The sequence below is a fragment of the Oryzias melastigma genome, linkage group LG11, assembly GCF_002922805.2.
Source record: "Oryzias melastigma strain HK-1 linkage group LG11, ASM292280v2, whole genome shotgun sequence".
Classification (NCBI taxonomy): domain Eukaryota; kingdom Metazoa; phylum Chordata; class Actinopteri; order Beloniformes; family Adrianichthyidae; genus Oryzias; species Oryzias melastigma.
In genome coordinates this window covers 25982135-26008005 of record NC_050522.1, presented here as the reverse complement: position 1 = coordinate 26008005, position 25871 = coordinate 25982135, and the positions used below count along the sequence as shown (strand labels likewise).

At 40.3% G+C, this 25871-nt stretch overlaps 2 protein-coding genes across 15 annotated transcripts in view; one reads left to right on the top strand and one right to left on the bottom strand.

Annotated features, from left to right (window-relative positions):
• The first annotated feature begins 2446 nt into the window (after positions 1–2446).
• On the top strand, positions 2447–8380 carry LOC112162685 (homocysteine-responsive endoplasmic reticulum-resident ubiquitin-like domain member 2 protein). 3 transcript variants are annotated; one of them, XM_024298569.2, is made up of 9 exons: positions 2447–2605; positions 2996–3245; positions 3978–4055; positions 4753–4866; positions 5010–5131; positions 6039–6143; positions 6220–6501; positions 7488–7602; positions 7718–8380. In XM_024298569.2, the coding sequence occupies exons 2-9, from the start codon at positions 3096–3098 to the stop codon at positions 7889–7891; spliced, it is 1140 nt and encodes a 379-aa protein (XP_024154337.1). In that variant the 5' UTR covers positions 2447–2605; positions 2996–3095; the 3' UTR covers positions 7892–8380. The 3 variants fall into 3 exon arrangements, with proteins under 3 accessions (XP_024154337.1, XP_024154338.1, XP_024154339.1); XM_024298570.2 differs by having other exon boundaries at positions 2456–2609; XM_024298571.2 differs by lacking the exon at positions 2447–2605 and adding an exon at positions 2792–2809.
• Positions 8381–10908: 2528 nt separating this feature from the next.
• Positions 10909–25871, bottom strand: part of LOC112162616 (sodium bicarbonate cotransporter 3) — a 61085-nt gene continuing 46122 nt past the window's right edge. For 6 of the 12 annotated variants that reach the window (XM_024298434.1, XM_024298437.1, XM_024298439.1 and 3 more), the window contains 11 exons: positions 24944–25077; positions 24629–24874; positions 24238–24346; positions 21603–21764; positions 19096–19209; positions 18850–19011; positions 16908–17159; positions 16521–16838; positions 16304–16441; positions 14568–14668; positions 10909–12206 (listed from right to left, as the gene is read on the bottom strand). In XM_024298434.1, the coding sequence (XP_024154202.1) occupies positions 12125–12206; positions 14568–14668; positions 16304–16441; positions 16521–16838; positions 16908–17159; positions 18850–19011; positions 19096–19209; positions 21603–21764; positions 24238–24346; positions 24629–24874; positions 24944–25077 (1818 nt within the window). In that variant the 3' untranslated portion in view covers positions 10909–12124. Of the gene's footprint in view, positions 12207–13605; positions 13655–14567; positions 14669–16303; positions 16442–16520; positions 16839–16907; positions 17160–18849; positions 19012–19095; positions 19210–21602; positions 21765–24237; positions 24347–24628; positions 24875–24943; positions 25078–25871 lie in introns of all 12 variants that reach the window. The other 6 variants (XM_024298440.2, XM_024298445.2, XM_024298444.2 and 3 more) reach the window with 4 other exon arrangements.

Genomic DNA, 25871 nt, shown 5'->3' with positions numbered 1-25871 from the left:
CATCCGTCCATCATCCGTCTTCCATCCGTCCATCATCCGTCTATCATTCGTCCTCCATTCGTCCATCATCCGTCCATCATCCGTCCTCCATTCGTCCATCATCCGTCCATCATTCGTCCTCCATCCGTCCTCCATCCGTCCTCCATCCGTCCATCATTCGTCCTCCATCCGTCCATCATCCGTCCTCCATCCGTCCTTCAACCGTCCCTCATCCGTCCTTCATCCGTCCTCCAGGTCAGCTCAGTTTTCCAAAAAGTCCAGCAAATATTTTCTAACACAATTATTCAAAAGAAATATAAACAAAACTAACAAACGCAGTAGATGTTAAAAAAAATCATCTTAATGACGCGTGATCAGAAATGTACCAAAACAGAGCCAGCTGACGTCATGTTTGTGTTCCTGAGATCACTTCAGCCTCTTTCCTACAGGTCTGTCCTCAGTGAGCTGAGGGTCACAAGTGTCCTGGATTCAATGCTCCTCTGGGCTAAATGGAGCTGCAGAGAGAAAAACATCTTTGTGCAGCAGAAGAGAAGAAGACTGTCACTCTGAAAAGGAAGTTAAAAACTGGATAAGCTGATGTGGCTCCATTAGCTGCTGACATGCTGGAGGAGTGAAACACGGGGAACAAACACGGATCGCGTCACCGGAAAAGTGCTTCACCGCGCTCGCCTTTCACTGCAGGAAGTCCTCATGCCACTTGTGAAGAATCGAAACTGCTTTTATTAGGAGGATTCAAACCAAATGTTTACAATAAATATACCTGAAACCACGTGTCAAAGTCAAGGCCCGGGGGCCGGACCCGATTATCTTACTCTCATTTCTAACTTGTATAATTTAGAAAAAAAAAACATTTTTATGGAGAGTAAAATATTGAAAGTTATTTAAGGTTTAAGTTGATTTATTCTGGAATAATATTCCTGCCTTTTTATGATTCATAATTATGTAAAAAAGTCAAAATTGTCATCCTGCTAGCTTTTTGGACTACTTCGGCATTTACTAAGATTTGTCTGCTGCTTTGGAGTTTGGCTAAAATTGCAGCTACATGCTAGCTGATTAGGCTAATTTAGGCTTTTTTCAGGTTTTTTGGGGGGGATATTTTGAAGTTTAGTCATTTTGTCAGCTACATGCTAGCTTTTTTGGCAAACAAGTTTTTTAAGGCTAATTTGGCATTTAGCAATAGCTGGCTATCATCTTTAGCAATTTCAGCTATTAGCTTTAGCATTTTCAGCTATCAGCACTAGCATCTTTGGATTCAAATTCAGCTTACAGCATTCACACTAGCATTATCACAGGTAATGCTATGTATCTAGTTCATGATTATGTTATAAAGTTATAGTTTTAAAGTTTTAAAAATGTAGTTTTAGAGTGTTCAATAAATGTGTGTTTTGGATTTTGGCCTCCTGTACGATTGAGTTTGACACCCCGGATCAAAACGTTAAACTCTTCAGCCTGAAAGTCTGAAATTGAGACCAAACGTCTGAACATGAGAGAGAATGTAGGAATTCTGGGTCAAGAGGTGATGCTTTGATTAAAACTGCAATCTTAAAAATATTCAGAGGGTTGTAAAAATATAAGTCTTATTTTCTCATGTAATCAGGAGCATGAAACCTCACATGAAGGTCTGTAATCAGAGGGCAGTTAACCTTTTTTCAGAACAAGAAAGGTCAAATGAAAGTTTAATGTGTCACATTCAATCAGGGACTTCATTCTTGAATCCTTTACAGCCGATCGGCTAAACATTCAATTTCATGTTTTTACAAGAAAGTACTTTCATGAAAACCATTTTTATGGAAGGTTTTTTTTTAAATAAAAAAAAATAGATTTGATTGAAAGCACATTACTGTTGACTCAAACTGACTTTAAGATAAATATAGACCCTTTTTGGAGCTTTTTTCTTAGTGGTTGAATGAGATTTCTGTGAACTCACATCCTTCTGCTTTAGTCTTTCACAGTGAATCCACCACAGAAAAACAGTCTGGATGCATTTCAACAGACTACCAGCAGATGTCAGCAGGACTCACAGTACTGAGGTTTAACCACTGACTTCAGAAACAGAGAAAAGTGGAAAATCAACAGAAAACATCATTAGAACAGTACAGTACAGTTTCTGATTTTATTCCATACATAAAATTTGTGTTGTCATATAATTTTAGGGTTTGTAATTTTTACCTTTTATTGTGTAAAAGGGAGCGTATTTTCACTAAAATAACTTCATATCAAAAGTTTATCTTCTTTTGTTTGCATTTGAAGTTTATTTGGTTTAACAAATGTAACATTTTACAGCTTTTTAATGATAACATCAACCATAAATGAATGGGCTGAAGTGTCATTTTTATCTAAGCTCGTCCAAAGGATTGAATTCACACGGAAACAAAATTTAACATCAAACCTGAAGGAAAGCAAATGAGCCATGGAGAAAAGCATCGAGTTGTAATACACATGTTCTGCCTCTAGAGGGAGACGGCGTTCATTGTCTTTCCAATCAGGACGGACATTTCACTCCGCATCCCACGAAGAAGAGCCGCCCGAGGCTGGGCTTTGAGTTCTGAGCGTCGGAGCTCTGTCACTGTCCTCAGCGGAGATAAACAAGCCGAACAAACGGCATGTGAGTGAGTTTTCAACTGACAGCGTCGAAGTTTTCGGTCATTTTGATAGTTGTAGCAAAGCATGCTGGGTATTGACTTCTGTTCGCTCGGTATTAGCTTAAAACCCACAGGGCTAATGTTAGCTAAGTGCGATGTTGAAGATCCCCGGATAGATTAAGAGATTTTCGTTTTATAATTTAGTATTTTGTGAGCTAAAAACAAATGTAAGTTTATATAATCTTTTAGAAAAGATATAGTTGTTTATGTATAATTTATGATCAGAAGCTGTGTAATTTTAAGCTAATTGGCTCATAAAAACACGTTTGTTGGCATATTAATTATTAAAGAATGTTGCTCAATCTATTATTTTAGCTATATTCTCATTTATTTATCTTTATTTTTAATTTTAGAGCTAAAACCGGTTCATGAAGCTCGGAAACGGAATAAATCCTCCACAGATGAGCTGAAGATCCAGGTTTTTTGCTCTAAAACGGAGACCAATGGTTCTGGATGATGAATCAGGGCGTGGTGGACAGTCCGGTGACGCTGGTCATCAAGGCTCCCAACCAGAAGTATGACGACCAGAAGATCAACTGTCATCCCAACTGGACCGTGGAGAAGCTCAAGGCCCACCTGTCCGATGTTTACCCCAGCAAACCTGTGAGCTTTCAACACAACTTTATCGACAGCTTCTGGTTACGAACAACAGTCATAAAAGTTGGAAAAATGGCAAAGAATTGTTATTATTTTTTTTAATTCTCGGTTATCAGCTTGATAGTTAAATCCTAATCTGTTTATATTTCTTTGTACCTCCAAATCTGGGTTATCAATCAGGCAAAATAATCCTAAAGTTCTATTTAAACTTGTACAGGAACATGCAGTACGTCTTCAGCTTTGACAGTTTCTGCTGATTTGAGAAAATACCAGAAACTAGTTTTCCAGTGAAAGTCTTTCTAGCTTCAGTGGTTTGTGCTGCTAATCGGCTTTTGTTTCCTCTAGTCTGAGAACTTGTGGATGCTGTAAATGTGTTGACTGACTTGAATTGACTCCAGACGCTCTTTACTTTGCAGACTGGATTCAGTTTGAAGAATTTAAGGTTCAGTCTTGACGGCGGCGCTCTGAATGAAGGCTAATTAGGACACGCTCTGACCTTGTTGATGTTAAATCCTTTAAGACGTACTTATCCAGATTGAGGTTACTACGATCTCATCCTGATTACTTTCTTACACAAGTTATCTGCCCTTTGATGCTGCAGCCATTCACAACTTTCCTTTTCTGGGACCGTCTGTGGATTTCAGTTATTTTATATCAAACAACAAACATCTTTGCTTTTGTTCCTATTTCTCCTTAAAGCTGTTCTATTTGTTGACCTAATTTTCTTTTTGTTCTTAGAGTTCAAAGGACCAGAGACTGGTGTATTCTGGGAAATTGCTTCTGGATCACTTTACCTTAAAGGATGTGCTGAGGAAAGTAAGTACACATGTTTCTGTTCAGATGTAGAAGGAGGCTCTTCAGGAGTAAAAACAGTGTTTTTAACAAGTTCTCTTGACATTTTCTGATGATGGTTGACAGAAGAAGAAAATTAAGATTTCATTTCTGAGGATTTTCTTGATTCAAAATCGTCGTGACTCAGGAGCAGAGGCTAATGTTGGGTTGGAGTGTGAGGGGCTGTAAGCTAGAGGGAGAGCATGAGAACACAGTAGGACTGGGTTGATAAAATCAACAGTTAATTGATCAAAGCTTAAAAGATAAATAATTAATCCATTAAAATAGAGAACAATCCAACTTTTAATGCTAAAGTCTGCTAGCTTGATGCTAACGTATAATGGGATTTCCCATAGGACGGCTAATGCTAACACAAAGCAAAGTGAACAAACCAAAGAAGTTGAATACATTTTCCGATCTCGTTTGGTTTTGTGTTATTAAATGTAGGAACATCAGGAACTGAGTTTCTGCTGTTCTGCTACAAACTTACCTAAACTTGTGTTTTATTGTTTGACCTCAATTAAACTGGAGTCACATGATCAGAATCCGGTACGTTTGAAATTGTGCATCAGTGCAGTATATTATTGTAAAAGTGTCATAATTTTAATGTAGATCAGAAACCAGCTGTTAAATTGGTTTGAACCCTGATGCATTCTGGGAGATAACGAGCCGCCTCTTACAGCAGGACGAGTACCACATGCTCCATCTGGTGTGCGCCTCCCGGACGCCCCCCAGCTCCCCAAAGCCGGCCCGCAGCCGCAGTAACAAGCCTCAGGAGAGCGCCGCCGCTCCCGCGGTGAGTCGGGGAGAGACCTCCCACACCTTTCAGGTCATTTCATCATCGCCGTGCTTGCTTTCATCACGCTGTGATCCTCCCATCCCGAGCTTCCTGATCGTCAGCGGTTCAAAGACTCAGAAGTTTGTGTTTTTCTGTCCCAGGTTCCTCAGAACGTTGGTGGTCACAGCAGCCATGCAGCTGCAGCAGAGAGCGGCGCCGCCGGCGGCTTCAGGCACGGGGAGGCCTTTCCTTACCACCAGATGTACCCACAGTTCCTGCACAGGTGAGACCTGAACGAGGAGACGTTAACTCCACACAGACTTCAGGAGGTTCAGGAGAGGAGAAAACTGCTGAAAATCATGATGAAATCAGCAGAATTCTGCTTCACTTTCTAAAAAAATACAAGTTTACCATCGAAAAGTCTATGAGGTCAAATCAGCTGAAAGTGAAAACAAATCTAGATTGTGTATTCTGGGGAAAAAATTCAAAGAATTATTTTCGGTCAACAAAGCATTAGCATTAGCCGTCCTATGGGAAATCCCATTATATGTTAGCATCAAGCTAGCAGGCTTTAACAATGTACATTTTGGTCGACCGAGTATTAGCATTAGCCGTCCTATGGGAAATCCCATTATATGTTAGCATCGAGCTAGCAGGCTTTAACAATGTAAGTTTAGGTTGAATGAGCGTTAGCATTAGCCACTCTATAGGAAATTCCTTTATACGTTTGCTAAGGCCTGCTAGCTTGATGCTATGTATGTTTAGGTCGACTGAAGTCTAGCGTTGGTTGTTCTATGGGAAATTCCAGAATATGTTAGCATCAAGCTAGCAGGCTTTAGCAATGTACATTTAGGTCAACTGATCGTTAGCATTAGCCTTCCTATGGGAAATTAAATTTCACGTTAGTATCAAGCTAGCAGGCTTTAGCAATGTATGTTTAGGTCAACCGATCATTAGCATTAGCTGTCCTATGGGAGATTCCATTATACGTTAGCATCAAGCTAGCGGACTTTAGCAATGTGTGTTTAGGTCGACCGATCATTAGCATTAGCTGTCCTATGATAAATTAAATTTGATGACAATATGAACAATTCTCCGATACGTCAGCATCAAGCTAGCGGGCTGTAGTTTGTAGATCCCTGCTGTAGAGTCACATGTTCATAATTCTATGGGGGCGTGGTCTCTTCCAGCTGGAGTGGCTCTTCGCCGTCAGCACTTCCCTCCAACTTCTCCTACAGCCCCATGACCGTGGTGTGGTGGCAGCAGCTGTACGCCCGCCAGTACTACATGCACTAGTAAGCTCATTCGGTCCAGATTTTAGGAGGATTTTCAAAATAAAAGCTGAGTCAGCTTTCTCCTCCTTCATCACAGTCACTTACTGGCCACCGCCGCCGCCCGGACGGAGCCGTCCTCCACGCCGCCTCACCAGCCCGACCCGCTGAGCCGACGGCCACCAGCGGGTCACCGCGGCAACCCAGAGGTCCAGATGAACGCCCAGGGGGGGGAGATCCTGAACGAGGAGGAGCTGAACAGGGATTGGCTGGACTGGGTGTACACGTTCTCGCGCGCCGCCATCCTCCTCAGCATCGTGTACTTCTACTCGTCCTTCAGCCGCTTCGTCATGGTGATGATGGCCATGCTGGTGCTCTACCTGTGAGTTCAGATTTGAGTCTGACCTTTGACCTTTGAAGAGTTATTGAATTAGGACCAACAAAAAAGTAAAACTCCTCGAGGTGTTTTTATCCTCCCAACTCCTCGAGCATCATGGGACGTTTCTTTGGAAAAGATATTATTAGAAATCGTAGATTTGGATCAAACATTTTCCTGTTGCTCCCACTTTTTTGTAACTAAAAAATGCAAAGAATTTACTTTCTAAAGCTAATTTTATTTTGAAAAGTCTTGTATTCACAGTTAACAAATCAGAATTTCTAAAACTTGCTGTTATTTTGACGGCTTTTTGCCTGAACAACACAGAGTACTTGTATATATTTTTGAGTTCTTTAAAGTTTTTTTGTTACTTTTGTTACATAATTTCATAAAAAAACAATTACATGAATTTGGGTCTAATTTCTGTCATTTTTTAAAAATATAATCAAAACAGTAAAAACTCAGAGTGTTCAGCTCATTTCTCAGATCAGTATAAAGGAAAACAACAAGATAAAAGCCTAAAATCCATTTTTTTGAAAAGCTTTTAAGACATATTTGATAGATCATAAAGTAATTCAAAGAATAAATAAACACGCACATATAAATCAAAACATTTACTTATTGAGTCCTATTTGTAGAAACAAACATCTTTGAACAGATAAAACAAAAATGCGAGAAGGTCAAACAAATGTTTTTATTCATGATGACTTTGGTTCGCCGTCACTCTTTTTCTCTTTTTCTCTTTTTCTCTTTTACAACCAAAAACATGATGTTGGTGCAGAATCCAGGTTTAAAAAAATATTTGTAGATCACATGGAAATAATGAGATTGGAGCCTTTTAGGAATAAACCACTTTGACAGTAAAATCAACAAGTACCATCATTTTACTCAGTTGTCTAACAGAAGGACGACGGCCTCATGAGGAGCCTCAGGTGGACTCCTACTCTAGAAAAACAGTTTTAAAGCCGAGTTTTTCCTTTCTCCGCCCGCAGACATCAGGCCGGCTGGTTTCCTTTCAACCTGGAGAACGAGCTGCAGCTTCCGGGAGAGCGAGCCAATCAGGACGAGGCGGACGGAGACGCTCCAAACCACGACTTACAGGAAATGGTAGAAACCAAACTTTTATTTAATTTAGGAAAAACGAACTGGAAGAGTTTTTGGATTTACTCCATGACTGAACCTTCATCTGAACCTTCATCTGAACCTTCGTTTTCCCGCACAGGAAGTGGCGAACGACGAGAACTCTGACGACGAGGACGGCGGCGAGAGCGGCGAGGAAGGAGCGGACGACCCCGACAGCACTCCTCAGGCGGGATTCCTGTCTTCCACCTGGTCGTTCATCGTAACCTTCTTCATGTCGCTCATCCCGGAGGGCCCGCCCAACGCCGCCAACTGAGGGGGGCGGGGCTTGACCTTCTGTCCGCTCCTCGAACTGAACCACAGATTCATCCGTTCACGGATTTGCTTTTATGCGCGGAAAGACGAACATCTGAACGAGGAGGAGACATGTTTCTGCTCTCACAGAGACGGCCAGTGATGCTCCGCCAGAAGACAGCCGGTAAATTTCTGACTCATCCTCTTTACCGCCTGTTTTTGGAGAAATAAATGTCTTTGTCGACTGAATATGTGAAACATTTCCAGATCTCCTCGTGTGATTGAGAATAAAGTAGCACTTACTGTAAACTGACAAATGTTAGTTTATCTGAACTTTATTTTGAAGGAGCTCTTCCGGTTTATTTTTGTTTGTTTCTCTCAAAAGTAAGAAATAAGATTTAATTAGAAGTTTTTTGTTGTTTTAAAAAACATCAGAGCTCCTGAATGAATGAACATGACGCCTGTTAACATGACGTGACCCAAGAATTATATTCATGTTATGAAAACTGAACCTTCGTTTGTTTTCTTCTTTCTGCTCTTCCTGTAAACATGTCGCTGCATTTACTGAAACTACATTCTTACCTTTTTCTTCTTTTAGCCTCACATTAAAAAATAATCTTTTTACTGTTTTTTAACAATAAATGGAAAAACAGAAAAATAAATCTTCTAACACTTAAAAAGTTTTGACGTCAGCAATAAATTAATTAATTTTATTACTTTTTTCTGACTTTTTATGTACTAGAAGCCACACAAGATTCTAATGTGGCTTAATACAGTCTATGTATTAAATTCCAAATATTTATTCAATAAGAAAAATGGGAAAAACTTGAAATATTTTCATCACCTTGGAGAGCAGACTCTTATTGTGAAGGGATTCCTTGAGGAAGTCTCTTAAAAATTGAGAAATTATTATGTTTATGGGAGAAATTAGCTTTTATTTTGATAGTCTTATATCTTAAACAAATGTTGTCCTTATCAACTAAATTAAAATAGATCAAGAACTCCTTTGGGTTTTCCCAGCAAAAGTTAAATGCATGAAAATGAGTTTAGTTATAAATATGTTGCAAAAATAATATCAAAACTATAGCTAGGATAGGCTCCAGCAACCCTCTGACCCCAATGAGGATTTAGTGGGTTTGGAGGATAGATGGATCAAAGAATTCTACATATGTTCCAGATTTCCAAAGGTAAAGAAATATTCATACAGTGAAAACAATTATTAAATTCACATAAACTACAAACCCCAGAAGCCACGCCCCCTCACATTAGTCATCATTGAAAGCCCCAAATGTACTCTGTAGAACCCAAAGAGAGTTTATTGGGATTGATTGGAGGTATTTAGTTTTATGTTTGCTGTTTGTCAGGACAGGAAATGCTCCTACAAAATAAAAGTCACTATAATCAGGTTTTCTTCCCCCACTGCTGCCACCTTTTGACCTGAAAGTAAAAAGCATCTTTCAACATCAATTCTCTTATTTCAAAATAAATCAACCATGAAAATATCATTTTATTTCTTTAACAAATGTAATTTTGTTATTTATGAATATGAGTTTATTAAAAGAAATAATAGAATGAGCCAATAAAATAATAGCAGGAAACCTGAAATTAAGTGATCACAAAAAGGCAATTTGAGTCGTTTCTGTACTAAATAAAGAGAAAAGGATTAAATTCTACAACATCCTAAATTCATACATGTACTTACTCTCCAGGTTATACAAATATGGATTTTTTTCAATCTAAATGGGTGAAAGTGAAAGATTTGTCTCCCTCTAGTGGCCAATTAGTTGAAGTTCAAGGAGATTCTGCAGGTTTTTTTTTTTTCAAACTCGTTCATCTGGACCTCCGGGTTGCCGTGGTGACCCGCTGGAGGCCGTCGACTCAGCGGGTTGGGCTGGTGAGGCAGCGTGGAGGACGGCTCCGGCCAGTAAGTGACTGTGATGAAGGGGGAGAAAGCTGACTCTGCTTTTATTTTGAAAATCCTCCTAAAATCTGGACTGAATGAGCTTACTAGTGCATGTAGTACTGGCGGGCGTACAGCTGCTGCCACCACACCACGGTCATGGGGCTGTAGGAGAAGTTGGAGGGAAGTGCTGATGGCGAGGAGCCACTCCAGCTGGAAGAGACCACGCCTCCATAGAATTATGAACATGTGACTCTACATTAGCAAACTACAGCCCTCGGGATTGATGCTAACGTAAAATTCAGTTTCCCATAAGACGGCTAATGCTAACGATTGGTCAACCATAACATACTTTGCGAAACCCCTCTGGCTTGATGCTAATGTATAAAGGAATTTTCCATAGGATGGCTAATGCTAACACTCGGTAGACCTCAACATGCATTGCTAAAGCTCGTTAGCATGAAGCTAATGTATAATAGAATTTCCCATACGTTGGCTAATGCTAACACTCGGTCGAGCTAAACATAAATTGCAAAAATCCGCTAGCTTGATGCTAACATATAATGGAATTTCCCTTAGGTTGGCCAATGCTAATGCTCGGTCGACCTAAACATACATTGCTAAAGCTTGCTAGCGTGATGCTACTAATAATGGAATTTTCCATATGACAGCTAATTCTTGGTCGACATAGGCATACATTGTTAACGCTAGCTAGCTTGATGCTAATGTATAACAGAATTCCCCAAAAGTGGTTAATGCTAACATTCAGTCGACCTAAACATACATTGCTAAACCCCGTTAGCTTGATGCTAACGTATAATGGAATTTCCCATAGGATGGCTAATGCTAATGGCTGGTTGACCTTAAGGTACATTGCTAAAGCCTGCTAGCTTGATGCTAACGCACAATGGAATTTCCCATAAGACAGCTAATGCTAGACCTCAGTCGACCTAAACATACATTGCTAAAGCCCGCTAGCTTGATGCTAACGTATAATGGAATTTCCCTTAGGAAGGCTAATGCTAACGCTTGGTCGCTCGCTCATAAAAGCGGCTGGTCTATATCCTCTAAAAAACAGTACAAAAACCAAAACTAAACAAAAAAACGTTCTTTCTAAAAAGACCCACACAGAGGCAGCATAATGTTCTCGTCTTTATTGCTTTGCAACATTCCGTTTGGACAGACGCCATCGAACCATCAGGATGCCGAGAGCTTCACTGGTTATTGCAGATACATTGTTCACATGTACACGTGTCACTGATGCTGTGAAAATAGAGTCTCTATTATTCAACAAACGATTCCTTCCAAACAACGTAGATACTCGCTCGATTTGATCTTCAGGAGTGAAATGAAATTACTACTTTTATCTCCATAGATATTATAATAAATATAGACATTTCTGTATTTTTGACACCGACGGCACAATAAATCGACACACACAGAAGTAAAGGTGAAACCTAACGGCGTGGAGGTGACGGCAGACCACACAGAAGCAGGAGTTTTCAATGGAAGAGTAGACGAGCGGCGTTTGTGGCGCCGCCGCCGCGCTCAGCAACAGTACAACACCTGCACACGAAGAGCTTCACGAAAGGCACGAAGTAATGCTAGTGTGGGCGGAGCCTCTGGAGGCGACGAGACACGACTTCTTCACAAATGTTCTCTCTGCCAGATGAAACTGGAATATTTTATTGCTAGAACAGGACAGCACTTAAGAAAATAAAGATGCATTTCTAGAGTATAGATCCAGACACAATAGAAAAGTTTCTACATGAAATCTTTTAGCAACACTAAATAACTTTGCACCACACAGAAACCGTCACGAGAACAGACTGTTCAGAAACAAGTGCAACTAGGTGGCGCCGTGGAGGTTCTGGTTCCCCGACGCCGGACTACGCGGCGCTGAAATGACCCGCCTGCCTCGGGACGAGCGGCAGAAACCGGGAAGGACTCCTGAGTCGCGTTTCAACAGCTCTGTCCGATATTCTGGCAAAGTGCTTCCTGTACAGTACAGGACCGCTATGGCCTTTAGAGTAGTCTTATAGTGAACAGTGCATTAACGGGAGGGGGCGGGGCATGAGCAGCAACACTGGGGGGTTCTGGGGCTTTTGTGCTTCAGCAGCTCGGGAATGAACTCTCCAATCATGAAAATGTCGGTCCGACCGTACGAAGTGCTGGAGATGACATCATCGAAGCAAACAGAGGTCAAAGGAAGGTCACGCCCCCCCGCGCTCTTCCCGCCGACGGGCAGAAACTCTTTGGCGAAGGTCGGCCACAAGTGCAGAAGGTGTCCTCAAAGACGCGGCGTTCCCGTCCGGAGGTCGTCCCAATCCCGCCCAAAGACGTCCTTCTCCGAGATCACAGGAACGTCTCGGAGGCGGAGCTCTCCCCGTGGGCGTCCGGGCTGATGTCCACTCTAACGCAGGCCACCTTCTCCTGGCTGAGGGGGGAGGACATTACGACAGCTCAGACTTAGCAGAAACTCCATTTCCTCAGAGATGAAGAAAGAAAAACCTCGCAAAGACGATTCGCTCGGAGCGACATCAAAGGTTTTTGGCGCTTAGGTTCCTGTAGAGCTGTCGGAGTGAACCTTTAGCTCCTCTGGAACGGCTAAAGCCCATTTCAGGCTGACTTAATAAAGTCTAAATAAAGTCCTGAATATGTGAATTATGTGCAAACACATTTTTAGTGGTGATTTGCTCTGATTTAAAAATGTGTTTTTCTGATGATTGATCACATTTATAAAGAAAATATGTGATGAAGGGCTCCCTGCTCTGAGCTCTCTCTAACAGGGAAGGGAAGGGGGGCGGGGTTGCTCCAGGTGAATTTCAAATGAACTTCTGCCGCTCTGCAGAAACTATGTCCAAGAAAACAACAGGTTTTTATTATTTTGGCAAAAACTACAAAATTATGATGAAAAGATCACTGGTAACACTTTGAAAACTACAATGGAGTATTAGGACAACAGAAAAAAGGTAACATTACAATTTTTTTTTTCTCGTAAATTTACAACTTTTAATCTTGTAAATTTACAAGAAATATGCAATAAATTTAGCCAATAACTTAATTCTCACGATTTAATAGTTACAACTTTTTTAGAGTAAATTTGCTAGATTTAAAGTTGTAATAAAAAAACAAAATTGTTTAAATACTGGCCCTAATACTCCGTCGTACTATATCGAGATATTTCATTAGGTGATACTTCACTGTATTGCAATATTTTATTAGATAATAATTCATTGTATCGGGATATTTCATTAGGCGATACTTCATTACATCACGATATTTCATTCGGCGATACTTCATTATATCACGATATTTGATTTGGTGACATTTTATCATATCACAATACTTCATCAGGTGATACTTCATTATATCTTGATATTTCAGTAGGTGTTACTTCATTATATCGTGATATTTCAGTTGGTGATACTTTAATATATCATGATACTTCATTTGGTGAGACTTTATTATATCCCGATACTTCATTATATCGTGATATTTAAGTTGGCGATACTTCATTATATCGTGATATTTCAGTTGGTGATACTTTAATATATCACGATACTTCATCAGGCGATTCTTTCTGAACTGTAATTTGAGTCATTGCCGTAGATGTTAACAGTAAGAGTCAGAACAGCACAACAAAATTCAAAGACTCTCCAGGCAGGTAAACATCCCGTTAGCAGGGAGGGGGTCTGTGCGGGACTGCTTCACAAGCTAACACAACCGCAGCATTAGAAGCTAACTGCTAGCATGTCACACAAACTGTGGGAAATCTGGGTTTGTGTTACGTTTGAGGCATGCAGCGGTTAGTGTGCAGCCGTGCAGCCTGCTACCTGTTCTTCCACAGGGAGACTCTGGGTCACTATTCCTATTCTGTAGGATCTGTTCAGGATGAACATAACAACAACAGCTGTAACAGACTCAAATGCATCGAGACATCTACTCTTTTATTAGACTTTCTTTCATTTATTTATTATACAGTACACTCATTTTCTTCTATCCGGGACACATCAGACCAACCATAAAAGTTCATTAGTGACGTTGTACGATCCACAGTTGCTAACCGCCCCACCCCCACCCCCTTTAGACCTGCTCTCACTGGCTGAGCAGCTGCTACACGCCCCTCACTCTCTGGTCATGTGACTAATTCATGAAAAAATGACTTCCCACAAAATGGCCGCTTTTCTGTTGGTTTATCTCCATAGCAACCATTTTATTTTTAGGTCATCTGGTGGCGACAAACAAGTCTACATCATTTTTAGAAGAATCTGCATAAGTAAATTTTTGAATTTCCTTAGCAACTGAGGTTTTTGTTAGCCACACCCACATTCTTAACATGATTGTATCATATGTTACATAATTTTGTTCATTTTGAGGCAATGATTCATGTAGTCAATTTTAACAGTATTCCAGTAAAAAAATATGCAAACAATAGGGAAATTATACGTTTGCTAGCTCGCTATGCTAACGCCAAATTAAAATCTACAAATTTTGTTTCCAACCTTTTTTTTTCAGTAGCTCCCCAATGATGCTCCAGGAGTTAGGAGATTTTTACTGAGCCCCATAAAATATTTAGTCTCCATTCATTCTTCGATGGTTTCTCTCGCTGTGATGTCATCATTCTTTTTGGGGCGGGGTCATTATTTTCAAAATAAATTTTCAGTGAGCACTCGGTGTACTTAAATACAAAAAAAGGTTGGAAACCTTAATCAAAACAAGTAAATATACTGTATCGATAAAACAAATAAAATCCGATTTCTCCGATGTGTGGATTGTGGGCGGAGCTTCAGCTCACCTTCCGGACATGGAGGTCACTGGGATGTTGAGTAGGTTGGAGCCTTCATAGGTGACGTTCAGCGCAGCCTCCTCTTCCTCATGCAGTCTGGACTCTTCCTCCTTCATAAATGAATCATAAATAACATGAACTCATGTTTTTATTCCCATTCATTGAAACTGATTTGGGTTTATTGTGTGATTCGGTTTCTTTTTATTTGTTTTTTATCTGAACGATTTTTGGCTCATAAAAACTCAGACTTTCTACTATTTCGGCAATCTTGGTATCAGAACATTCAGCTCGTGAAGGACATTATCGTTTGTATTTTTGGTTTTTGTAAACTTTACATTTTTAACACTTCTATGTAATTTATGAAAAATTTCAGCCCCATTGAAATGAATGATAATTTTTCACATTTCTGCAATCAAAAACATTCAGCATGTTCAGGAAATTCATGCTTTTACTTTTTGTCCTGATTAATTTAATTTAAGTGATTACATTTTACAAAATATTTTTTAAAATGTTATGTAATTTTCTCCACCCAATTTATCAGATTTTTTGCGCACTTTGAAACCTTTGAAATATTAGTATCAAAACGTTCAACATGTTATAGACATCGATACCACTGGAGTTTTCAAGGTTAATTTTGACTTTAGCTAATATTTTAGCAACATGCTAACGTTTTTGGATAATTTGGCATTTAATTGGTTTTTTTTGGAAAATTTTGAGTTAAAGCTAGCATTTTAGCAACGTGCTAGTTTTTTTTGGCTAATATTACATCTATTGAGGATTTTTGAGCTTATTAGGATTAAGCTAATATTTTAGCAAAATGTCAGTTTTTTTAGGCTAATTTGGTATTTTTGATATTTTTGCAGTGTTAGTTTTGTCAGCTATTTCGACACAGGCTACTGAGGATTTTTTTCTGGCTAATTCTGAGTTAAGCTAGTATTTTAGCAACGTGCTAGCTTTTTTGGATAACTTTGGCTTCTAATGAGGTTTTTTGGCTAATTTTAAGGTAAGCTAGTATTTTAGCAACATGCTGTTTTTTTGGCTAATATTACATCTACTGAGGATTTTTGAGCTAATTAGGATTAAGCTAGTGTGTAATGTCTAATGTGTCTAATATGTTAGCTTTTTTGGCTAACTTTGGCCTCTACTGAGAAGTTTTTAGCTAATTTGGAGTTAGGCTAAGATTTTAGCAACATGTTAGCTCTTTTGACTAATTTTGTATCTACTGGGGATTTTTTGGACCAATTCTGAGTCAGGCTAATATTTTAGTAACATGCTAGCTTTCTTGGCTAATATTGTATCTACTAAGGATTTTTGAGCTAATTAGGAGTTAAGCTAGTATTTTAGCGATGTGCTAGCTTTTTTTTTGGCTAAATTGGCAATTACTGAGGTTTTTTGGGCTAATTTGGAGTTAAGCTAATAGTTTAGCAACATTGCGTTTTTTTCATGAAATTCTTCAAATTCTTTGTGCTCTTTCTGGAAATTATGCAAGTTTGGTATTAAAACATTCAGCACGTTCAGATTCCACAGTTAAAATACATTTCTTCAGCATTCTGCACTATCGCAGGCAATGCAACTATTCTAGTTTCACTTAATGCTCCTGAAGAAATTCAGCAAATAAAGAATTCTGCAATCAAACATTAAAAGGTAAATAATTTGTGTGCTTGGATTAAATAAATAAGATCAAACTGAAATCAAGAGATGAAACTTTGTTTCAATAGAATCTGTAAGGAGACAGGAAACTGCACCAGCTTTTCTCGCGCCTTCTTTTTCTTATCGTCCTCCGTCTTCTTCTTGCTCTCCGGCATCAGGTCGTCCAGCCAGCTCAACTCTCTCTTTGTGAAGAAAAAGTCCAGAAGCTTTCGGATGAAGACCAGCGCCAGAACCTGGAGAACGAAGCAAAGACAGACGTTCAAAGTCCCGTCGATGTCTTCTTCTGCAGCGGTGTGAGGGCTGAAGGATCACCATCATGGGGAACACCACGGCCGCCGCGGACGCCTTGATCACCCACAGCAGAACCAGACAGGTGAGCTGGATCAGCGTGAAGATGTGGACCTTCCAGAGCGGCACGTAGCGCAGGTAGATCAGGTCCGGCTGGTGCTTCGCCGGCATGCCGAAGAGTTTGATTCTGTCAAAGAACTGTGGAGACAAAACAAAAACAGCTTCAGAGTTCTGAACTTCAGACCAGAGTCCCAGACGGCAGCTTCGTCTTACTTGGATTCCTTTGAGGGACGAGGCCCCCATGTAGAGGAAGACTCCATACAGAACGGGCATCGGGATGAACTGTGAAGGAAAGAAATCTGTCAGCGAAAGGTTAACAGCCGATCGCCTGCAGACCGAGGCCCCGCCCACCTTCAGCACGGACGTCATGAAGACCGAACAGCCCATGAGGACGAAGATCATGAAGCCGGTGACCCGCTGCTCCCGGATCCCCAGGAACTTGGGCTGCTCTCCCGGGGCGGAGCAGCCGGACTCCACCTTCAGGCTGTTGACGTGAGAGATGGACAGGACGGTGGCGGCCACGAACCACGGCAGCCCCATGATGGAGCACACGCCCAGCATGACCGCCACCACCAGCAGGTCCAGGTGATAGCCACAGCCTTTCTGCGGGACACGGATAGAGGAACGGGCGGGTGAAGGTCCAGCAGAAAACAACGGGTACAACGGGGAACACTTGAACAGCACATGAGCAGAAGTTTGGGAGAAATCTTTCAAATTTGGACTCCTGCAAATCATGTGGACTGAGAAGGAGCCCGTTAGTCCATATGTCCCAGTGGAGAAAGGGGGTAGACTATTTCCTGGTGGAGGAAGGGGGTAAACTATTTTCTCGTGAAAAAAGGGATCTGACTATTTCCTGGTGGAGAAAGAGAACAGACTATTACCTGGTGGGAAAAAGGGAGCAGACTATTTCCTGGTGGTGAAAGTGAACAGACTATTTACTGGTGGCAAAAATTGATCAGACTATGTCCTGGTCTACAAAAGAAGAAGGCTATTTACTTGTGGGGGGGAAAAAAGGGATCAGACTATTTTCTGGTGGAAAAAAAAGGGATCAGACTATTTACTGGTGGAAAAGATGGGATCAGATTATTTCCTGGCTTACAAAAGAAGCCAACTATTTCCTGGTCTACAAAAGAGGCAGACTATTTCCTGGTGGAGAAAGGGGGTAGACTATTTCCTGGTGGAGAAAGGAAGCAGACTATTTCCTGGCTTACAAAAGAAGCCAACTATTTCCTGGTCTACAAAAGAGGCAGACTATTTCCTGGTGGAGAAAGGGATCAGACTATTTCCTGGTGGTGAAAAGGAAGAAGACTATTTCCTGGTGGAGAACGAGAACATACTATTTATTGGTGGAAAAAAGGGATCAGACTATTACCTGGTGGAAAAAGGGAGCAGACTATTTCCTGGTGGTGAAAGAGAACAGACTATTTACTTGTGGAAAAAAGGGATCAGACTATTTCCTGGTTTACAAAAGAAGCAGGTTATTTACTTGTGGGGAAAAATGGATCAGACTATTTGCTGGTCTACAAAAGAAGAAGGCTATTTACTTGTGGGAAAAAATGGATCAGACTGTTTCCTGGTTTACAAAAGAAGAAGGCTATTTACTTGTGGAAAAAGGGATCAGACTATTTAATTGTGGAAAAAAGGGATTAGACTATTTCCTGGTCTACAAAAGAAGAAGGCTATTTCCTGGTGGAGAACGAGAACATACTATTTATTGGTGGAAAAAAGGGATCAGACTATTTCCTGGTGGAAAACGCGAATAACAAATTGGGAGATTTGAACATAGATTGGTGAGCAAAGGCATAAAGGTTCACATGAAGAGGATTTTTGATGAGACTTATGATGCTTCAAAGAGAAAAGAAAAGTTCCCGGTCAGAGCTAATTAGAACAATGTTCTAATCATTTTAATAAATCCTGAAATGATGCACATCAAATTGTTTTTTAAATAGATATTTGTGTTCCTGGGTGACATGCTAAAAAAGCAGGACATGAAATGGACGAAAGGAGCGAAAGGCGGAGCTTCAGAGACCGAGTCGTTTTAATTCTGGGTATGAAGAGAGTTCACAAAATTAATATTTCATAAATTATTATTTTTTTAGTGTTCCAAAGGTAAAATATGATCATTTATATGGATATAGCTTACTTAAGAAAATAATGTTAAAGAAAAAATGCATTCATTTCAGAGCATTTACTATGAATAAATTCATATATTTATAGCATGTAACTGACATCACATCCAGGATCTTTTCTGATATCAGAAACAAAAACAGGATCTCCTGTGGATTCTTCTGACCTTCAGTTTGTGCTCTTTGCGGTTGATGATGACGGCGGTGATCTGCTGGTCCATGAAGATGAGGATGGTGCAGAGCAAAGCGGGGAGTGCCGCCAGCAGCAGCGTCCACCAGGGGTTCCCCCCCAGAGGGTCCATCAGCCAGCCCCTGTTCTTCGAAGTTGGCTTCAGGTGAGACACAGAACAGGTTCAGAGCGACATCCACCAATCAGAGGCCTTGAAAGCGTCTGCATCCATGCATGGGCATACCTCAAAGCGGTCCGGAACGTTGAGTTTAGGAGACGGGATCCCCATCAGGTAATCCACCATCACCATGATCATGATGGTTAGGAAGACGGCAAAGTCACTGATGGTGGATCGCAGCTACACAGAGAAACACAAACGTTTGACCAGCTTTCATCTGAATCAATAAGTTCTATTTTTCTGACTTTATGGATTATAAGAGAAGTTTGTTTGGGATTTAGCTGCAGAAAAGCTTAAGTTTAGTTTGTGTCTTCTTTTCCGTCTCTTCATCTTCTGCCTCGTGGTCAAACATCCACACGTTCCTCTCAGTGGAAATGTTTAAAAAAAGACGAGAAAAATGTGCTTTTTATGGCAGATCTTCCAAAAAAGGGCAGATTTTTTTAAAATCATACCCAAGATGAACAATTAGTTTTCCAATTTCTTTATGAGCTCCTCTGAGAATCGGACAGTCTGACCTTTGGGGGGGGGGTTTGTGGGAAGAGAAGCATCTGTTTAGAAACGTTCCTCATGAAGGAACATTCTGTGGAAGTTTGCAAACTGTCTGGGAATGTTCTGAACCCCCAGCAGGAACACACAAACAGATTCCTCTGAAGGATCAGAGCGTCCTGCAGGATCATCTACAGAAAGTCTGTAATCAAGAAGTGATACGGTCTAAAGCTCCTCGACGTTATCTGGTCTATCAGGGGTCAAATTGGGGCTAAAAGTTTTAAAAACCAAAACTTCAAAGCTGGTGTTGAAACTGAAAATGAATAAAAACAAAAACGCAAATGAGGATTTCTGCAAGACAAATAAAACCTTGATTGTTTTCTGTTTAAAGTTTATACGTTTTAAAACTCAAAATCTTTTTTTTTAGTCTCAATTCATAAATCTTCAGTTTCCACTTTCATCTCCTTTCTGGCTTGTAGGGGCGGGGCTTAGATGAAGGACCAATCAGAATGATGAGAGTATGAGCTTCAGGCTCAGTACCAGAAAGTTAAAACACTAACTATTCTAGTGGTGGTGAACAGACAGACACATATTCATTCTTTAAAGTATCTCAAACTGTATTTTGCAAAAGCAGCAGCTCAAATCTCGGAATGAGCCTCAAGCATCCGGTTATTGAACGCGTTTATGAATTTATGTCTTTTCTCTTGTGAACTTACGTCTTTTATCTCGTAACTTTACAGATTTCTTTTCTTGTTAACTTACATCTTTTTTCTTGTGAACTTAAGTCTTTTTTTTTGTAAATTTAAGTATTTTTTCTCATAAATTTACGACTTTTATCTTGTAAATTTACATATTTTTTTCTCGTAAACGTACATCTTTTTTCTTGTAAATTTATATATTTTTTCTCGTATATTCACGTCTTTTTTCTCCTAAATTTAAGTCTTTTTTTGGTAAATTTACATTATCTTTTCTTGTAAATTGATGTTTTTTTCAAATAAATTTGTCTTTTTTTTCTTGTAAATGTACGCATTTGTTCGTAAATTTACATCTTTTTTTCTAGTGAATTCATGTCTTTTTTCTTGTAAACTAGTGTCTTTTTTTCATAAATTTATGTATTTTTTCTCGTAAAATTATATATTTATTTCTCGTAAATTTACGTACTTTTTCTTGTCAAATTCTCTTTTTTTTGTACATTTATTCTTTTTTTTCTCGTAAATTTACTTTTTTTTTCTTGTAAAGTTACGTCTTTTTATTTGTAAATTTACGAGATTTAAAGTAATACATTTTATGACATTAAAATAAATTCTTAAGATAAAAAGTGATAAATTTCGCCTTTTACTTTTAAAGTCCTAAAAATACAACTTTATTCTTGTAATTTAACAGTTGTGACTTGTTCGCGTAAATGTGGACAATTTAAAGTCGTAAAATAAATATTTTGACTGTAAACTGGCCCTAATAGAGAAGAATTCAGATTTCTCATCATTCTCATCATTCTTATTGGTCCTTCATTTAAGCACCGCCCCCATGCAACAGAAAGGGGCCAAAAGTCAAAACTAAAGATTTCTGATTTGAAACTGAAAGTAAAACAAACAAATTAAGTTGAAAATGTGAGTTTTGAAACTTAAAAACATAAAATTTGAAACAAAAAAAAATCAAAGTCAATCTTCAATATGCAGAAAATCCCATTTCACTTTTTCAAAGTTCATTTTGGCTTTTATTAATTTTGAGTTTCAACACCAGTTTTTCAGCTTGTTGTATTTTGGTTTTCAAAGCTTTTGGTCCCAAATAAGCCCCTATTTTAATCTAAATGTATCAAAAGTAAAAACCATAATTTTGCTCTCATAATCTGAAAGGAAAACCTGTAAAACTGAAAGATAAGTTGTGAATAAAGTCCCTCAGTAGATGTTCAGGTCACAGTTCCACCAAAGCAGCGTCTGTTTTCACCATCTCATTACAGACGTGTTGAAACTGTGTGGGAGGACACAACCAGAACTACACAATGTCAACATTTACACACAATGAGAAGCTGTGAATGAATCACACGTCACCCGCCGTCCCTCACATCTGAGAACACAAACTTAAATCACCTTAGTGGGGAAGTATCGGTCCGTCTTGAACTGCTTGAGGAACGAGGACAGAAAGAAGGTCGTGAAGAAGAGAATGATGGACCAAAACAGAACATCTGGGATGTAGGGTCCATGGTGACCGCAGGCGGAGCCGACAAAATCCCCGTGGAGCAGTTTACACATCTGAAAGAAACAGAACCACAAAACCGCTCGAGGTTCACTTCCATTTTCATGGATTTATTTAAAAGTGAGGAGTTCTGAGATCCGTTTCAGTGAAAATGTTTCCCTGAACTCATCAAAATAAAATAAAAAAAGGGTGACATCACAGTGAAGAAACCATAAAATAAACATCGGGGCCAAAATCTCCAATCGGGCTCGGAAAAAAAAGAAAAGAAATAAAAAACTTGTTGGAGATATCCAAAGGAATGTTTGAAAACCATTATGGGATGGTCACATGACCTCCAACATGGAGGCCATTTTTAACAAAATGTGAAATTTGGTCATTTTCCCATTTTCTCATAATATGGAAAAAGAAACTTTTGTTTGATCGATCTTCATGAAATTTCACACATTACAAGATTAAATCTACAGTCAAAACCACAGTTTTGTTGACCTTTGACCTCAGGAAGAGGCGGCCATCTTGAATTTTCCAAAGAAATTAAGATTATTAGCAGCTACACATTTAACCTCCTCCAAGGGATTTTGATCTGCCGCCTCCAAACTCCTCAAGCATCATTTTGAAGGTACTTGGAACATTTTTTTTATTTTAAACGGCGTTAGCTTGGCGAGCTCGGAAAAGTATCGTTTCTCTATTGCTCGCATGTTGTGGAAACTAAATACATGAATTGTTGGGTCAAAATGAATGAAACAAAGTAACATATGACACAAACCTAACAGAAATTAGCTAAAAACTTCAGCTGCCAAGCAAATTAAAAATTTTACTTTTGCAGATTCGTATAAAAATGATGTTGACTTGTTCGTTATTACCAGGCGACCAGAAAATAAAATAGTTGCTATGGAAATAAAGCCACAGAAAAGCTGCCATTTTTAACAATATGAAAAACAAAGGAAAACTTTTATTCGAACGATCTTCATGAAATTTCACACTTACACCACAAGATTAAATCTACAACCAAAGGTTTGTTGACCTTTGACCTCAAGAACAGGCGGCCATCTTGAATTTTCCAAAGAAATTTCGTATTAGCAGCTACAAATTTAAACTCCTTCCACCCCCTTATTCCTCGAGAATCAAAAAAAAAAAGTTTTGGATTTTGAAAGGAGTTAGCGTGGCGAGCTAGCAAAAGTAGCGTTTCCCTATTGTTCACATATTTTTTTACCATAATATTGTGAAAATTGAACACATTAAATCGTTGGGTCAAAATGAACGAAACAATGTAGCATACGATTAAAAACATATCAGGAACGTGGGCGTGGTTAACTAAAACCTCAGTTGCCAAGGAAATTTAAAAATGTACTTTTGCAGATTCTTCTAAAAGTGACATCAACTTGTTCGTCACCACCAGGTGACCAAAAAATAAAATGGTTGCTATGGAAATAAAGCAACACAAAAGCCGCCATTTTGAGAAAAGAGTTTTTTTGTGAATTTGTCACATGCAGCTCTCTCTTGTGGGGGGAGGGGCAGCAGAGGAGAGAAAGGGGCGTGTAGCAACTGTTCAGCCAATGAGGGCGGGTCTAAAGGGGCAGTGAGTGTAGAGGGGGGGGTTGTGCATTCAGGCCATGCAGAGCTGCTCACATCTTTCCTACACATCTCTATCTCAGAGGTGAATTTAAGGGTTCGGATGAGTCTGTATTCGGTGCATTGTGAGCAGGTTGTCTGGCGGCTGCGGTGTGTGCCGTGACCACGTTCAGCTGGGGGGACGCAGCTGTGGATCCACTGCACACGTGGGGGCAGCTCGCCTCATTTCCCAGAGTCCCATCTGTGCAGACCTCCACACTCGTCTTTCAGGAACAGTTTTAGGAAACGTCTGCTTTAATATTTGCAGGAAATAAGGTTTTCCAGGACTTCCTGGTTAAAATAGAAGACCGAGCGTTCAGGCAACCATCTCATTCCTCATGGTGGAACGTCACTCTTTCAGTTTAAGGCTGTAATTACTCCAGTATTCCACTAGAGGCTCTCCCATAGCCTTAAAAAGCAGAGCCTCCCTCTCTGTCTTTGTCCAATCAGAGTCTAACATCTACAATGACCCCAAAAAACGGGAGCGATTGTCATCTTCCCGACTTCCTGAAGCTGTCTGGTCGTGTCAGACTCATGAAACGATCAATAATGCAGGAGAGCAGGAAGTTAGGAGGCTGTGTGCTGGATCAACGATTAAATACAGGAAGTATTGGAGAGGAAACATGCCGTCATGTTTGGGTTAAAGAGCTGCTTTCACCCTTTTTAGGTCATTTGATCGGCTACTAGTGTTTTACAACAGAGCCACTGATTCATTAGCCTCTCAGCAGAGAATAATTACATAAATTCAGTCATTCAGACGACTAAATTATGCATCTCCTGTAGAGACTGAGGCCAAGAGGAAAGTTGGACATTTTCTTCAGGAAAGTGATGTTCTAGATCTTGATGCATTTTGAACAAAGATGTCCTTCATTTAAAGGAGTTTAACTCGACGGGGTCACATGACCAGCCGTCTCGCCTCACCGAAACGTTCAGGCTGCTCCACGGGATGGAGTCGGAGCTGTTGAAGCCCGTCCGGTTCCACAGCTGCTCCAGCTGCTCGGTGGCATTAGCTGGTGGGGAGCACTGACACCTGAGGACGGGAGGAGAAGACATTTAAAATACAGGAAAGACTTAAATCCACACAGATGTTCTGTTTGGTCTGCAAGCATCTATGAAATATTTAGCAGTTCTTTGTTTAAAGCTGAACTTCTTTAGTTAAAAATAATCTATATGTATTATTTTATGTTTTTTGCTCTGAATGAATAGAAAAACTTTACTGAATCTACTTGTCGGCTCCTTTTGCTGCTGAACTGAATCTGAAGCCAATGACTTGGATGAAAGCTCATTTCTGAGTTTCAGTGATTTTCCTCACGAGTAGAGGGTGAGATTGTCCAGGTTGTTGTGCATGTTGACGGGATAGTGCTCCCCGAGGTGGAAGAGCTTCTCCAAAGCCTCGTAGATGAAGATGATGCAGATCAGAGCCGCGAAGGCTTCCTCGGTGAAGCGGGTGATGTAGCAGACCAGCGAGCTGGCGTCCGTGGCGACCAGCAGCAGACACAGGAAGGCCGTCCACAGCCCGATGCTGGTCCGCAGGGACAGGTAGGACAGGTGGTAGTCACTGAAAGCAGGACAGCCGGTTCGGAGACAGAACTTGGGGCTGGTGAATGAAAACGCTCTTTAGACTCACTTGCAGAACTTAAAGAGGATCTTTTCAAAGACTAAGACGGGGCCCGTGCTGCCCAGGATGGTGAGGGGCTGGCCTGCGAAGAGGGAGTACGCCACGCCGGTCAGCGACGCCCCGAACAGAGACTCTATTGCACTCTGGGGGACAGAGGAGAAGGAGGTGAACGGACAGGAAGGAGAAGGTTTGCATTGGACAGCCTGTGCAGCAGCTGGACGGAGGTCAGGAACCGCCTCTGCCGGCTGCTCTGAACTCAGATCTCTGAGCAAACCTTCCCTGCTGAGTTTACTTAGACACATTACACACATGAGCGGACAGGGTCTGTGCCAGCGGTGACCGGGCTGGGGGGGCGCAGAGGGGAGCGAGGGTTTTAGACCTCTAGATGATGTTTTAGTCCCGTTAACAACCATAAACCTGTTACATACTCTACTGTCAAGCTGAAGGTGGTGACTGATGGGCTTTGACTCTAAGAAGGATTCGTCACGACACAAACAGAAAGTGAAAACCCCAGAAAAAGAGCCGAGTCAGCAGGAACGGCCGAACAGGCAGAGCAGGAAGAGGCTGCAGCAGAAGACTGGAAATGAAAGTATTCCTCACCAGCGGTCACGAGGTTCAAAGTAATTCAACGTTTTCTGGAATGGGACTTTTATGGGTGATATAAATGTCAAAATGACACGTGTGATCATAGACAAAGTTGTGCACTCTTCAAAAAGAAAATACGATTGGTTCAACATTTGACTTGTTATTAATACGACTTTTCATTGATTTAAGTGGAACTTTGTTGTTTTGAAAATAACTTTTCTGTTTTTAATGAATTTTGAGTCAGATTTTTCTTCATTTTACACAGAACTTTTCGTTGTTTTCATGCACTTATTTGTTCAAAATATGACTTTTCCTTCTTTTTAATACAACTTTTCCTTGAAAATGAATAAAT

Excerpts from the sequence above, each read along its gene's own strand:
- LOC112162685 (XM_024298569.2), top strand. The coding sequence starts at position 3,096 with ATGATGAATCAGGGCGTGGTGGACAGTCCGGTGACGCTGGTCATCAAG. Across the intron at positions 4,056-4,752 it reads TAAAGGATGTGCTGAGGAAA|CAGGACGAGTACCACATGCT; the intron begins GTAAGTACACAT and ends CGCCTCTTACAG. Across the intron at positions 7,603-7,717 it reads ACCACGACTTACAGGAAATG|GAAGTGGCGAACGACGAGAA; the intron begins GTAGAAACCAAA and ends TTTCCCGCACAG.